The sequence below is a fragment of the Chelonoidis abingdonii genome, chromosome 3, assembly GCF_003597395.2.
Source record: "Chelonoidis abingdonii isolate Lonesome George chromosome 3, CheloAbing_2.0, whole genome shotgun sequence".
NCBI lineage: Eukaryota > Metazoa > Chordata > Testudines > Testudinidae > Chelonoidis > Chelonoidis abingdonii.
The window spans coordinates 214,752,850-214,768,731 of NC_133771.1; the positions used below are offsets into that span (position 1 = coordinate 214,752,850).

Below are 15,882 nucleotides of genomic sequence, written 5' to 3' on the forward strand. Positions count from 1 at the left end.
TTCATTTGTGAGAAAGGGTGATGTCTTTGTGGTTACAGCCCTTATGTAGACTCATAGACTCATAGACTCGTAGGTCAGAAGGGACCAATATGATCATCTAGTCTGACCTCCTGCACAAAGCAGGCCACAGAACCCTACCCATCCACTTGTATAACAACCCCTAACCCATGACTGAGCTATTGAAGTCCTCAAAATTGTGGTTTGAAGACCTCAAGCTGCAGAGAATCCACCAGCAAGTGACCCATGCCCCCACGCTGCAGAGGACGAAAAACCTCCAGGGCCCCCTGCCAATCCGCCCGAGGAAAATTCTTCCCAACCCCAAATTGGCGATCAGCTAAACCCTGAGCATGTGGGCAAGACTCACCAGCCAGCACCCAGAAAGATTCTCTGCAGTAACTCAGATCCCATCCCATCCAACATCCCCTCACAGACCAATTGAGCAGACTTATCTGCTGATAATCCAAGATCAGTTGCCCAAATTAAACTATCTCATCAATATCATCCCCCATATACTTATGAAGCTTAGTCTTAAGCCAGATAATCTTTGCCCCCACTACTTCCCTCGGAAGGCTGTTCCAGACGTCACTCCCTAATGGTTGAAACCCTTCATCTAATTTCAAGTCTAAACTCCTAGTGTCCAGTTTATACCCATTTGTCCTTGTGTCTACATTAGTACTAAGCTTAAATAATTCCTCTCCTCCCAAAATAATCCCCTGATAATTTATATAGAGCAAGCATATCCACCCGGAGCCTTCTTTTGGCCAAGCTAAACAAGCCAAGCTCTTTGAGTGCTCTTTCATAAGGCAGGTTTTCCATCTCGGATCATCTAGTAGCCCGTCTCTGAACCTCTTCCAGTTTGAATTCATTCCTTCTTAAACATGGACACCAGAACTGCACACAATATTCCAGGTGGGGTCTCACCAGCGCCTATATAACGGCACTAACACCTCCTTCTTCCTTGCTGGAAATACCTCGCCTGATGCATCCTAAACTGCATTGCTTTTTTAACGCCATATCGCATTGGCGGCTTCATAGACATCCTGCTATCACCAGTACCCAGTCCTTCTCCTCCTCTGTTGCTTCCAACTGATGGTCCCCAATGTATACTAAATTCTTATTATTTAATCCTAAGTGCAGACCTTGCACTTTCACTATCATATTTCATCGTATTACTATTACTCCAGTTTACAAGGTGGTCCAGATCTTCCTGAATAGTATCCCGGTCCTTCCTCCGTGTTAGCAATCCCCCCAGCTGGTGTATCGCCCAACTTATAGCACATTCCTGCTCTTTGCTGCCAAGGTCAAGTAATAAAAAAAGGTTAAATAAAGATCGTCCCAAAACCGATCCTTGAGGGACTCCACTAGTAACCTCCTTCCAGCCTGACAGTTCACCCTTCAGTACGACCCGCTGGAGTCTCCCCTTTAACCAGTTCCTTATCCACCTTACAACTTTCATATTCATCCCCATAGGACTTGAGAGAGCTAGGGTTGATTCCCAGCTCAGCCTCAGACTTCCTGTAGGACATCAAGCACCTTACTTAACCCACTGTGCTTCAGTTCCCCTTCTGCTAAGACAATAATTTTGGCTTGTCTATTTAGGCTGTAAGGTCTTCAGGGCCTATTCAAAGCTATTTCAGCAAGCGGTGGCTAAAATCTGCTCAAAGCACATCTTAACCTTGATTTGCTGCAACTGAACCCATGTCTATCACCTGCTGTCAGCAACAGGTAATTTTTCTAGGGTGGACCAGGCCTATGAAACCAAGGATTCATTTGTTTAAATTAATGGCTGGTACACTTAGAACAAATAAAAGGAACTTCTTTTCTTTCTCTGAACCATCAGGAAGTGGCTGCTCGAAATCTGATCCAAAAAACTTGACAACAAATGTTCTGATCTAACAGGAGCTAGATCCTCAGCTGGTGGAAATCTGACAATTTGACTGCACTGGAGCAGTGGGCCCATGGATGCCAACTGAGAATCTGGCCCTTTGTTTCCAGCTGCTCCATCATTTCTCCCTGAGAGTACAGGGCCATATCTTGTGCCAGACTTACTTCTTCAGCTTTTTCCGTTTCTGTATGAGCAGGTCTTCATTGCACTGTAATAGCAGGCTGTAGTGCGAGATAAAAATGCGGAAGCGCTGCACACACACGAGGAGCAGGTAGTAATCGGGGTGCTCTTGTTCGGTATACTTCAAGATGTTCTGGGGCGCAAAGGGAAGCAGACTGTTTGGATGATGTCCTCGCTCTTTTCATGCAAAGGCACTAACGTGACTTTGGGTTAGTACTAAGGGCAGGGCTACACTATGGGATTAAGTCGACCTAAATTATGCAACTCCAGCTATGTGAATAATGTAGCAGGAGTCAATGTACCTTAGGCCGACTTACTGTGGTGTCTACATCACACTGGGTCGACAGGAGAAACTCTCCCGTTGACTTACCTCACGCTTCTCGTTCCGGTGGAGTACCGGAGTCGACGGGAGAGGGATCTGTGGTTGCTTTAGTGGGTCTTCACTAGATTCCCAGTGGATTCATCACCACAGCGGACCATTTGGACTATGTCCTCACTCTTTTCATGCAAAGGAGCTAATGTTACTTTGGGTTAGTACTAAGAATCAACCAACTGCATGAGGCTCTGAAAATGCATTGTGTGAACTCTTTCAGATGGGGTTATAAGCATTTGGACAGTGCCTAGGACAATGGGGAGACCATCATACAAATACACCAGGCTCCCTGGGCCTTTATAGCACTGCTGCTGCCTTTCTCCCTTGGGGCCTGAACTGTTTCAGTGAAACCAGAGCCAGCCTTTCCTTTTGGGGTAGGCCCAAGACCCAGTTCTCACTCCACCCTGGCTGTGACTGCCCCAGTCTGCAGAGTGCTAGCCTGAGCATTTAGAGGAGTGTCAGCAAGAAGATGCTTTTCATCCCCAACAAACCAATTTCCTGGCTGCAGGAGCCAGCTGTTTGTGCTGCACTTGTCTGGGGTTCATTCTTGTTTGGGCGCTGCTAGCCCTGCCCCCCTAGGATTTTGTATGTCCCCTGTTACAGAAAAACGGGATGCCAGCAAGGAAAGGGTTACCTATCCCTTCAATAGCAGTCACCAAACTTAACAATGTGTGCTGTGTCTTCCTCAGGTAGCCTCTTGTGTTCCTTTACCCCCTCCCTGTCTCCTCCCACGTCTAGCCCTCTGCAGGCTGCTCCCTTCCTGTTTGTATTCTCTCTCTGCACCTTCCATCATGGCTCTGCTTCCCTCGCATTGACTCTCACAGCAACATCCCAGGTTACATTCTCCCCCCCTACCTTCACAGTCTCTCCATGTCCTCCCCATCTCTTGAACACCCCTGCAAAAGCACTGAGTCACAACCAGAGCATCACTACTCCACAGGGATGGATTACAGCTGTTTGCAAATTGGGAAACTCAGCTAGAGGGATCAAGCCGTGACCCAGCCATGGGCAAGGTGTGGGCCAATGTCGGAGACGGACCTGGACAACAGGAGCCCTTCACTTCCATGCCAGTCCCACTAAGCCATCTCACACTAGTCAGCCACCACCTTTGTGGCTAGAGACCATGCTGGCTACTCAGCAAAAGAACGGACTCAGTTGTACATGGTTGGCTAGTAGTTCCCGGCAGCCCTAGTCCAGTCACTAGAAGCCCACACATCCTCCACAGCTGTGTGAGGGTCTGGGGTTTCTCAGAACAGAGGGATTCCCAGGAGGCAAAGGCTGTCCTGGCCCTGAGGAAACTGCCAATCATGAGAGAGTCTCCTAGAGACCAGTCTCCACTGGCTTCCACTTTCAAAGGCCCACAGATTTTGCCGGGTGGCGGCAGGCCCCAGAGGCCAGCTCTGAGAGAAGTGACATGCAGTGTAAACGCCAATACCAAGTATTATCATTGTAGGACAATAGGGTGACCCAGGCAGTTTTCATGCATTAGCCCTACCTGTAAGTGAATAAGGTATTCGGGGATTCGCTGGACTATGTGAAAGAACAGCATGTAGAGGTCAGACTTAATTTCTTCTTCCACCTGAATTGGAGAAAGTAGATTTAGCATCACTATGGCATGTAAGTTCCTGGTGCAATTTGTGTTCATGTGATGCTGTACAGTACACACAGCAACTCACAGGGAGAGACAGATGAATGGCAATGGGAGGGTATGCTAAGGACTGGACTGGCACTAGGCACTCCTGGGACTAGTCCACTGATTTCTATGGCACTGCTCCAGGTGCAGGGCACTGCTCTGTGTGAATAAGGATATCGGCATCTGGCCTTTAGAGGCTGCCCCTTTCCCCTGGGTGATACCACAGGACTTGTATCCAGCTGAGTGACGTGAGCCATTAGACCCCTGGCATGAATGCAAAGAGGCTGGCAGGAAGGAGGTCTCAGGAAAGGGTCTTTCTCCAGGGCAGGTGGAAAGGTTTATCCGTTCTCCTACATCCCCTCCCAGGCAGTGGACTGGATGGGGTGCAAGGGAGAATTACCTGGCGGGGGCGGGGGGGTTAACAGATATTGAATCAATTGAACTTCTGGATGCAACTTCATTCAAATACATGGTGACATTAGAATTAGACAGCTGCCTTTGGTAACTCGCAACAGCCAATTCATCAACAGGCCCATCATTCAAGAAACCAGTGTTTGGTAATGAAATAATTGGTTAGCGGGATGGAAAAAAATGGCAGGAAGAAACCCTGGAAAATACTATGTTCCAATAGCCGTGGGAAGTGGGGCAAGGATGGCGGGAGGGTCAGTTTGCAAACAGAGACTGAGTGATTTGGACCACAGCCTGGGGTAATCCAGGGACAAGCTCAGATATTTCACAGAAAATTCAGAATCTGCCGGCATTCTCAGGCTGCCAGTGTATAATTAGCAATGGCATGGTTATGCCGAAAGGTATCAACAGCTGCCATCAGTAATATCTTGGGGCTAAAGACAATCCCAGACTTGGATCTGATGATTTCAGAAGTGTGTTTTGTTGTTCTCTGTGCTATATTTCATGTGCTCAGGATGAACTGATATCTCTGTACTATTTCAACTGCCTGATTCCTTAGAGAAATTCCAGGAATACATTAATATTTGATTTGTCAAACTGCTATTTTCCACTGTGGAGGGAGAGTACTGATTGCGTCTTCACTATTGCCAGTAATGACTGTGTGTCGTGGCGGATGAGTCTCTGAAATAACAGGTTAGAAATGTACCTCCTTCAGAATCACCACATGGATCAGCGAGATGCATTCCGGCAGGTCCCTCAAGTAAGCAATGTAGTAGTCCAGAAAATTGTTCTGAGGAACAAACCCAGAAATGCTCAGTAAGGAATGTTAGTGGTTTGAAATTTTGCAGGATTAGCCCCAGGTTCACTGTTGGCTCCGAGCTGTGCAGAAGGGGCAAGGGAATGGTTAAAGTTAGGCCATTATCCGTACATGTACCTGTAACTCAGCCTGAAACAGTCACCACCAAACAATTGTAACATGGTGCCTGTCAAGCTCCAACAGTCAAACCATGCTACAATAGTGGACATGTGCAGGGCCTTCCCCCAGTTCCAGCAGACTCTTTACCTACTTTGTCCTGTGTTGTGGTATGGTCAGGATCTGAGTGAAGTCTTGGTGGCAGTGTAGATAAGACCTAAGGGTCGACTGACACTACAACTGGAGCCACAACACTTTAGCACCATCTGACCCAGCTACCATGGGGCACCATGTTCACGTTGTGGATTTTTATTTATTTATTTTTGCATGACGTTGCTCTGTTGGCCCATCCTGACAAACCATGCTGCAATGCCACAGATTTTCCAGTGCAAAGGCCCATGAGGTTTTGGTCACAGTCACACAGCAAGTGAGTCCCAGTCCTGTGCCCCTGCACCCAAACTCCCTCCCAGAGCCTGCACCCCCACTCACACCCCTTTCTGCACCCAAACTCCCTCCCAGAGCCTGCACCCTGCACCTCCTCCTGTACCCCAACCCCTTGCTCCAACCTGTTGAAGGTGAGTGAGGGTGGGGGAGAGTGAGGGATGGAGTGAGCAGGGGCAGGGCCTTGGAGAAGCGGGCAGGGCAAGGGCTGAGACAGGTGGCTTGGGGGTCTCTGAAAATTTTTAAATTGGGGGTCCTCTGGTTGCAAAAGTTTGAGAACCACTGGACTAGATGATTTCTTGAGGTCCCTTCCAGTTCTGCATTTCTATGATTCTATAATGGATGTACCATTTTTGACTTGAACTGGTATGTAGTACGTGATATGGTATGTAGAATTGTTATCCCTAGAGACACATAATTTTTTGGGCGGGGGAGGGGATGTGCATTTCTGTTTGATGCAAACACATCATTATATATTGTCAAACTAACGCAATCCTAATGCCTTTGTCGGGCATTTTCTGTCATGAGCACCAACATACCTCATCATTTGTTAACTTCAGGAATATGTCTCCCAGGATTCCTGGACGTGGCCAGCTCAGCACCCTCTCTTGCAGTGTGTGAAGTAAGTCTACATGCTGCTGGACCAGGTATCGTAAAGAACCAGGGAAGAAACTGAAGAGGGAAGATAACAGATATGATTCCACAAAGAGTATAGAAATTCATCTAGAAACAGAGTCAGATTCCTAGGCTTTGGGAACCCACAGGTTCTGCTCACATTCATGGGCCAGCAGTTTAAAATTTTCTCAGTGTGCTTTACAAGGTATTATTAATCATTGTTATTATGGTAGAGCCTACAGACCAATGATGAATGATGCCCCATTGTGTGAGGCGCTGTACAAATACAGAGTTGTAGGCAGTCCCTACACCAAAGAGCTTGGAATCTAGTGTTTTATGGTTCCAGTTCACATGGTTTTGCACTCATTGGGCCTAATGCTCCATTGCCTTGTGCAACCAACTCTGCCCAATAGGGCATGAACCTATATAGCTAAAAGCATGAGCCATTATCGCTTGAGTTAGAGGACTTGGGCCCCACTCTTGCAACCACATATGGAAGTAGGATGGGGCTCATAAACCTTGCCTCATTCACTGTGCACTGTTACTGTCTTGTAAAGAGAGCTGGTGAAAACTTCCATCCTGTGAGAAATTCAAATATATTTACAACTGTTTTCATCCCAAATCAGGATGAAAATGCAAAATACTTAAATATTTTGCTGAATGGAAACATCAAAAACCTTTCAGTTTAGAAATATCAAAATGTTTTGGTTTGTTGAACCAAACTGAATCTCTGTGATGGGAGTTGTAGTTTGGATGCCTCATACCTCTGAGCTCTTCTATGGGCTGGGCTGCGTCCTCAGACTGTCTCCCAGAATGCACCTATGTCAAGGGACTCCCACAATGCATCACAACAATTTAACCAGAGAAGAGACCATGGTGTATTGTGGGAGATGTAGTCTGGTCAGGGAGCCCATGGAGGAGAATGAGGTCCTGAGGTACCTGAACTACAATTCCTATGAGTCACTGTGGCAGCTCAGGTGGACACAGATTAGGTTCAAAATGACCTGAAACAAAACATTTCTATTTAATTTAACAAACTGAAATGTTTAGATTCAGGACAATCTGACCCAAAACAAAATAGATAGTTTGATTTACCTGACAGAACATTGAAAATTTCAGCAAAATCTAAATTTTCCCATAGAAGATTTCAGTTGTACAGAAACAGTATTTTCCATCAAAAATTGTTTTGATGGAAAATTACCAACTAGCTCCAAAGGCTGAGTTGGGGGAGAGAAGGTATGATATTGTGTTGTATGTTATGATAAAAAAGCATGTAATCGTCATTAAAGTCTATAATGCGGTATGTACATGGAAAACATGCCAAGCTTATCATTGTATTATTAATAAACAGTGAGGACATGGGCAGAGATACTTTTGAAGCATGTGGCCATGAGGAATATGCAGAGATTCTGAAAAGAGGAAAAGGTAAAAGAACCACCAGATAAATGGGGAGGAAACAGATATGAGACACAGGAAGTTGAAAGAAGAATGGCAAGAGACAGACAGACAGGGGAAATGCCTTTTAGCCCTGTATGATACTGAATAATATATTTTATATTCAATTATAATGGGACAGCAGTAACCGGTCCATAGTTAATGTTAAAACCAGCAACTTCCAGTGGTGGAGGGAGAGGTATAGACCAGGAGTAGGCAACCTATGTCACGCATGCCGAAGGCGGCACGCCAGCTGATTTTCAGTGGCACTCACACTGCCTGGGTCCTGGCCACCGGTCCAGGGGGCTCTGCATTTCAATTTAATTTTAAATGAAGCTTCTTCATTTCAAACCTTATTTACTTTACATAACAATTGTTTAGTTATATATTATTGACTTATAAAAAGAGACCTTCTAAAAAGATTAAAATGTATTACTGGCACGCAAAACCATAAATTAGAGTGAATAAATGAAGACTCGGCACACCACTTCTGAAAGGTTGCCGACCCCTGGTGTAGATGGTGAGTCGAGATTGGGGGGCTTTGTTCTCAGGTCTCAAATAGTGGGTGCTCGGGGAGACAGGAGGGGGGAGAGCAGGATGGATGGAGAGGGGGGATTAAATGAGGTGAGTCAAAGGGCATGGAGAGGGGACTCAAGGAGGCAAGAAATGTTTGGAAATTAGGCATAATATTTTAACAGGGAAGGGATTCTTGGAACAATTTACCAACAGTCATGGTGGATTCTCTATCACTGACCATTTTAATATCAAGATTGGATGTTTTTTTAAAGGATCTGCTCTAGGGATTATTTTGGGAAAGTTCTCTGGCCTGTGTTATACAGGAGGTCAGACTAAATGATCACAGTGGCCCCTTCTAGCCTTGGAGTCTATGAATTGATGAAAGTAGAAAGGCAGGAAAAGGCAGAATCTTTTACCCATGTTAAAAATTTTAAACACCTAAAGCTTTCTGGCTATAAAAAACATTAGGCACTTAAAGGTTTCAAAGTGGCTAAGAGAAAGTTCCCAAAAATTTTTTGGGGAAAAAAGAACTCTGAATGTTGAAAAGGCCCTTTGATAAGAGCCAGTGTGGCAGTTGTGATACCTTCTCTCCTTGGTGTTCCTCTTCATGTCTGAGCCTTGCAATGTGGCTTTGATCTTCAGGATCAGAGACAGGTTGATGACATATTTCCTCTCGGACTCAAGCAGCTCCAAAGCAAAGCTCTGTCTTTTGGCTTCAACAAAAAGTTTGATTTGAAAGAACATGTTAAAAGGTGCACGCTTGTGTTTGACTGGGGAGTTGGAAGGGAAAGGCTGAGGAAGACTGAAGGAGCTTCCTCTTTTCATGTAATTTTCATCACAAATATCAAGTGCTAACCCTGATCCTGCAAAGTGCTCCACACAGGATCAGAACCACAGTCTATTTACAAAGGAAGACTGAAAACAAGCATCTCTCTCCCCTCAAACTCCAGTGTTTCTGAAAGATCAGGTTTTTTAGAAATCATAAACAAAAAATTCACATCAAATTTGCTACTAAATTGCTGCATCTCTAGTAATTATACTACCCTTTAAATCAAATTCACTGTGCCAGTGAGAACAGTCAGGGCCAGATCCTTAGCCTGTTTGCACCACTTAGAGCTGCCCTAGCACACATCGATCCCGCGCGGTGAAGACGGGTGAGTACATCGATTTTAGATAATCGATTTCAGCTACGCTATTCTCGTAGCTGAAATTGCGTATCTAAAATCGATTTTCGCACTTCGTGTAGACCTGGCCTGAGGCAGGGCTTTGCATTCATCCTTCTCTTAGGGGCTATCCATCGATGGGACAGTTACAGGCAGAGTTGTGCTAATAATGGATTATTCGATTTGCTGGCAATTCTGGAAAAAAACAAAAAAATTTTGGGTCAAACAAAACATTTTGTTCAACCTGAAACATTTTGTTTCAATATCAAGCCTTCCTGTAACGTTTTTCATCGTTTAATAAAATTAAAGGAAGTCTCTAAAAGGAAATTAGTTTCAAACCAAAACACTGGAATGGTTTGTTTTGAAAATGTCAAATTTTGGAAAAATTTGGAATTCCTATGGACTGAAACAGTTCAGCCAAACCGACGTGAATTCTCAAGACGCAGTGGTGTTGCCACATCTGCATTTTTTTGCCAAAAAAAAGTTTCGGCTGAAAATTTTACCCATCTCATCATCATGATGGCAAATCCAAATTAGCAGCATAAAAAGGACAAGAATGTCAATGAGACAAGTTGGGTGAGGTAATATCTTTCATTGAACCAATTTAATGTCATTGTCACTCAGCAGCTGTCAGAATCCTGGTGAGCAGATTTTATGTCTGAAAACACCCTTTGCTGGTGGTTCTGAAAAGAAATTGGGGGGGGGGGGCGGGTTCTGGTTCATGGGAAAGTTAGAAGAAAATTGGTTTTGTTCCCCTAACTCAATTTTCGGAATGCCAACATTTCTTGCAAATGGGAAATCCAGCATTTCAGCTAGCTCTCCTCTGAAACCTAAACCAAATTTACAACTTAAACTACTCGTGGGTCCCGTTGCTAACTTATTTGCTTCCAGACTAGAGCTGATGGCCTCTAGAATCCCAAAGCCTCCATGCTTTTTAGCCACAGCTGCTGCTTTATTCTTACCAGTGAAAGAAGTTTCACATAAGATATTGTCCACTGAGGTGTATCTGCTTTGGCCTGTTTCCTTCACTCTGTCTGGGTGCTCCTTAGAAATATATTCATCACCCCACTCTTTACTGTCCTTGGGCTGCTTCCACACAGTCGATGTGGGGTGGCCCTTTGGCTGAATGTCAGCTGGCAAGGAAGGCTTGAGGCTTTCTTCTGTCTCTGGATTTGCACTGCTCCCACCTAGAAACCACAAGCTGCTGTCAGAACTTTGCAATCTTTCTAAAAAGTCTGCATGAAAACCTGCTATGTAGTAATAATTACAAAGCACATCCCCTCCAAAGTGATAGGGATGCTGTTCAGCACCCCTATTAGACAGTTTACGATGGATTTACTTTTCCATAAGGATGAAGCCCAAGTTCCCTTGCCTGTAGGGGCAATTTGAATCTGCAAAAATGACACCTGACTTCTTGTTGCCTGAAGAATGCTTTGCAGTTGCAAGTTAGAGCACTGGTTTGCACTAGCAATCATGTACCAGTTCAAATATTCAGATTTGCACCACCAATTCAAATGCATCTGCAAAAATGCAACTGCAAATTCCACTCACAAGATGAATGCCACTCTTTTGAAAATCTCTTCCTAAAAGCATGCAGTACAGCAAAGACAGCACTGTGAAGAAATCACTGTTGTAACAGTGCAAACGAGGAGAACAGATAGGAAGGGTGGAAAACAGGGAAAAAAGTCCCTAAATATAGGGGTCACTAGTGGATTCTCCACAATGTGCCTGACTTGCCTTGAGGGGTCCTTGTCACCCTTATCTATCCCTTTAATTGGTGTAAAAGAAAGGATCCACAGTAAGGCGGTAGGGGCCAGTAAAAACGGCATACCAGTAAAAAGTGGCCACCTGTACCAGCCCATAGCGCTGACTTTAAAGCCCCTTTTCTTCCTCTGGCTGCCAACGGGGGTGGGGGGGGGCAGCGGCCAGAGCTCCGGCCCTTTAAATCACCACTGGTGGCGTGGGCGGGCTGGCTGGGGAACCCTGACCCCCCCCAGCGTCGCCCCTTCTGCCCGAGGTCCTTCCCCTTCTGGGGGGAAAAGCTGTCCCTTCCCCGTGCTGGTAAAAGAGAAATTTTACTTTCACCCCGTCTGATGGTCAGAATGGTGGCGGGGGTGGGGATTGGAAATCAGGACTCCCAGTTTCCCATTAGGCTAGGTGCTTAGGACTGCAAATTCAAAACTGGCTTCTCGTTTGTTTCCTCAATTTTGGAGTCCCCAGGTTGAGAAACCTACGACTTGATTTTTCCAAGGGTGCTGTGCATCCAGAACTCCTGCTCACTCCCATAGGAACTGCCAGTCCTCAGCAGTTATAAAAATCAGACCCCTCCCAAATTTTCAAACTTGGGTACTTAAAAGTAGGCACCAAATAAGCAGTCAAAATGAGAAGCCAGCTTTTGAAAATGTAGGCCTTTATATTCCTTAGTTCAGGGGTGGCCAACCTGGGGCTCTGCAGCCACATGCGGCTCTTCAGAAGTTAATTTGCGGTTCCTTGTATAGGCACCGACTCCAGGGCTGGAGCTACAGGTGCCAACTTTCCAGTGGGCCATGGGGTTTTCACTGCTCAACCCCTGGCTCTGCCACAGGCCCTGCCCCCACTCCACCCCTTCCCACCTCCTCCCCTGAACCTGCCAGCCCTTGCCCCTCCTTCCCCCCCCCCCCCCCAGAGCCTCCTGCCACAACCTGAAAACAGCTGTTCAGGAGTGCAGGGAGAGGGGGGAACGCTGAATCGTGGGACTGCCAGGGCGAGAGAACTGGGAGTGGGGGGCGGGAGCTAATGGCGGGGTGCTGCTGACATATTACTGTGTCTCTTTGGGCAATGTACATTGGTTAATTCCTGGCTTTCTTTCTCAGGCTCAGCTGGCCTCCCTTGCCTTAAATTCATCTGTGAAAATGGGTAAAATGATGTCTACTCACCACAGGGATTGAGGAATCTGAAGATCCTTGATAACATGTAGTAATGTAAATGGAAGAAGAATTATTATAATACCAGATCTTGAGCTGTATCAATTGATGCACGCCTGTTGAAACTTTTATGGACTATGCCAATTTGCACCATCTGACGACACTGAGCCCTCCAATTTTAGATAAATCATATGAAGAAAGATGGTCGGAACGGAAAGTTTTATTGCTTCTAATACGGGCATGCAATTAGAAATGGCATGAACATAGTTATAGACCTTTGCCTCTTAATCCGAAGTACTAAACATTACAAACAATCTGATGGTGTGCTCTTACATTTCTCTTCTAGGAGCTTTCCTCGATCAATTTCTTTTTTTTAAGAGGACCAAAATGAAAGAAACATCCAGAGTTGTAAAATGCTTCTGGTGACTAATGTAAATTTGCACTGGAAATTTTGGTCTGTTCTAGCAAAAAACACAGAGAGAAAGAAAACCACATTATTCTTGCAGAGATTCTTTTATCACACATCAAAATCTACCAGGAGTTCAGCTAGACTGCTATACTAATTGACTTTGAAGTGTTCATTTTTCCAGAGCAAAACTCAGCATTAGCTGGAAAAAATTCTATAAATTTACCATTCCATTTTGTCAGGATTCCTCTAAAGAAGCTGGTTGGTGAACCCTGGAGGAGGTTTCAAAAGGTCAGTATTCACCTACCAGTGCCTGACACTACTTTCACATTTCCTTCTCCAGCTGCCATGGATCTGGTATCGGAGACTGTGGAAGAATGAAGGAAAGCTACGTAAGATGTTAATATAGCTAGACATGAGCAGGTGTTTGTGTAGCAGGTTTCTTCTTGAAAGGTGTAGTCAGACCATACAAAAGGAAAGTTTAAATTTTTAATTCTTTAATATTAGCCTGTGGAATTCCTCTTTCAGGTCTTCTACTGAGAGAGAGCCATTTAAACTCTTGATTTCATTACCAGCTGGGTCATAAGAACATAAAGATAAGAATGGCTATACTGGGTCAGACCAATGGTCCATCTAGCCCGATATCCTGTCTTCTGATAGTGGCCATTGCCAGATGCTTCAGAGGGAATGAACAAAACAGGACAATTTATTGCGAATAGAAAAGAATGGAAAACACAGCAAACTCTTTGACATTTTAATTTTGAAGTTTTCTGAGCAGTTTTTGCCATTTTAATTTTAAATTTGACCTTTTAATTCTAATTTTGAAGTTTTCTGAGCAGGTCAGTTTGGGGATTTTTTTTATCCCTAACTACCAGTTTTAGTAAGGAGAATATAACCCAGAAGTTTGGTCTGCAGAAGGTGACCATGGAAGCAATGGGCTCTGATAGCAAAACAGAACTGTTTAATATTTCTTTGGTACTTGTCTTCAAAGTTAAGCATGTGCTTACATGCTTTTCTGAATCAGGGCCTAAATGAAACCCAGGTCTAATCCAGTCCAAGAACTCTCAGCAGCTATCAAAGAATTCATGGCATTCCTAGCACCCAGGCTTACCAATGCAAACTAGCTTCTCCCCACGGCCAATCCAAACACTAGCAGTGCCCTTCACCCCAAATACATCCAAACTTCATACATCAAACTCTGTAAGACCAGTGCCTGGATATCCTGCCTTAATCCAGCCAAGTTAATGTGTGTACACAAAGATGTTGACAAATACTGGTATCTGCAATGCATATCTCATCTTATCCCTTGAAAGCTTACTATGAGGAGTATTTTTCAGAGGAAAGGAAAGGAACCCTTGCTTCATTCTCCCTCACTCATACCTCTCTCATAGGTTGCATGGTGCAAAAGACTTGTAAAATCTTCATTAATCAGTACAGGTTCCGGGAGATTTATCGATCGGAACGGACTGCCTTGTAGAGGAGTAGGCACCGTTTGTGACCCGTGTTCATCCTTTTGTGTTCTTCTGTGAAAATAAAGAGGCAACTGGAAAGCACAATAACACAGAGCAAACTTTCAGCTTAAACTGTCGTCAGGGCAAACTTCAATACAAATACGAGTGCTCATACAAACCCAGGACAACTGAAGAGGCACTCCGAGCCCAGCACCTGGGCTTGCCTGAGGAAGTTGCATTGGATACAGTTCACTAACATGACTCTGGGAGCACCTTCTCCTAGCTGCAGGACAGTGTTATTGCAGATATGTTCTTATATATTTAGCCAAGTAACTAACGGCTGAGTGCACAAAAGGAGTTAGGTGTTGGGATGTGTCCACCACCTAGAAAATCACTGAAGAGTCACAAAGGGGATGTTGTTAGTGTGGCCTGGAAAATGAGCCCCCTAGGTGTCCCACATAGTGCAGCTAGGCACCAGTGGGCTTTGGGGTGCACACAATTCACATCAGAAATTGCAGCTGTAACTGCATGAGCCAGGGGAGTAGCTAACACCAGCTGGTTTGCGTTGCCTTATCAGAGCAGCTGTTTTGCAAAGTGGCAGGTAATCACGTGGCAACATTCTGGGGCTTTTGGCATTGCACCAGCAACGTGCACCCAGCTCTCTCTCTGGCCGTCTGGCAGCTCAGCCAAGAGGGGAAAGGGAGGAGGAAGCGAATGATGAATGCAGAGACACTCCCCCACAACAGGATGCACGTGCCATGGGCTCGCTTTGCTGCAGAACAAGTGCAAGGTGTGCAATGGTCCACGCAAGAGAGACAAGCTATTCAGAACCCTTGCAAGGAGTTGCAATGGATAAGGAAAATTTCACACAGGAAATGCAGTGTACCTACCTGGCAGGGTACAATCTTCACTGACTTAGGGTCCATCAGACTTTTCCTATTCTATCCTACATAGGTTCTTATACCATGCTCACCACTATAGTATTTGAGCGCCTTCAAGTTGTGCATTCAGTGATGTGGCTAACATCCATTAGAAGTCTCATCCCTGGATGGGTCTCAGTCTGCTGTTACCATCAGCACACAGCAGCTTCCGAATACTGTCAGCAGGAGGGCTAGTAACTATAATAACAACATGCCCCCAGCAGGCAGCACCAGCAGCAAGTTGTTCCAGGTGCTACAGACTCCCCCTGGGTTACCCCCATAGCAGCCAGCTTTGGGAGTGAGGGGACCAGCAAGCCTCCCATTCTGTCAGTGTACAGGTCAGCTGTCACCATGTGATGTTATGAGTATAATATAATATCTCATTGAAAGGTGACAGGGCCAGGAAGGGTTAATAAACTCACCTCACCGACTGACCTGAGCCATGGGCGAACCTTAAGAACTGGTTAGCAAGATATGTAAATGAACAGAGCTTTGAAATGCAAGTCTGCATTGTTAGAGGTAGAAGGGAAGGTGTTTGCTCAGGTCTTGTGATGTAAGCAAACAAGTCTTGTCTATTGCTATAGTTTAAATTCAAAGATCAAAAAAGAAATATTAGCATTTAAGATGATACTTGAGTGAAA

The 15,882-nt window shown here is 45.1% G+C and overlaps 1 protein-coding gene across 1 annotated transcript in view; it reads right to left on the reverse strand.

Annotated features, from left to right (window-relative positions):
- Positions 1 to 15,882, reverse strand: part of ARHGEF33 (Rho guanine nucleotide exchange factor 33) — a 43,148-nt gene that overhangs the window by 6,503 nt on the left and 20,763 nt on the right. Inside the window, 8 exon segments of the mRNA XM_075064514.1 lie at positions 2,050 to 2,198; positions 3,934 to 4,017; positions 5,186 to 5,269; positions 6,373 to 6,505; positions 8,982 to 9,111; positions 10,524 to 10,748; positions 13,178 to 13,237; positions 14,251 to 14,393. Of these exon segments, the coding sequence (XP_074920615.1) occupies positions 2,050 to 2,198; positions 3,934 to 4,017; positions 5,186 to 5,269; positions 6,373 to 6,505; positions 8,982 to 9,111; positions 10,524 to 10,748; positions 13,178 to 13,237; positions 14,251 to 14,393 (1,008 nt within the window).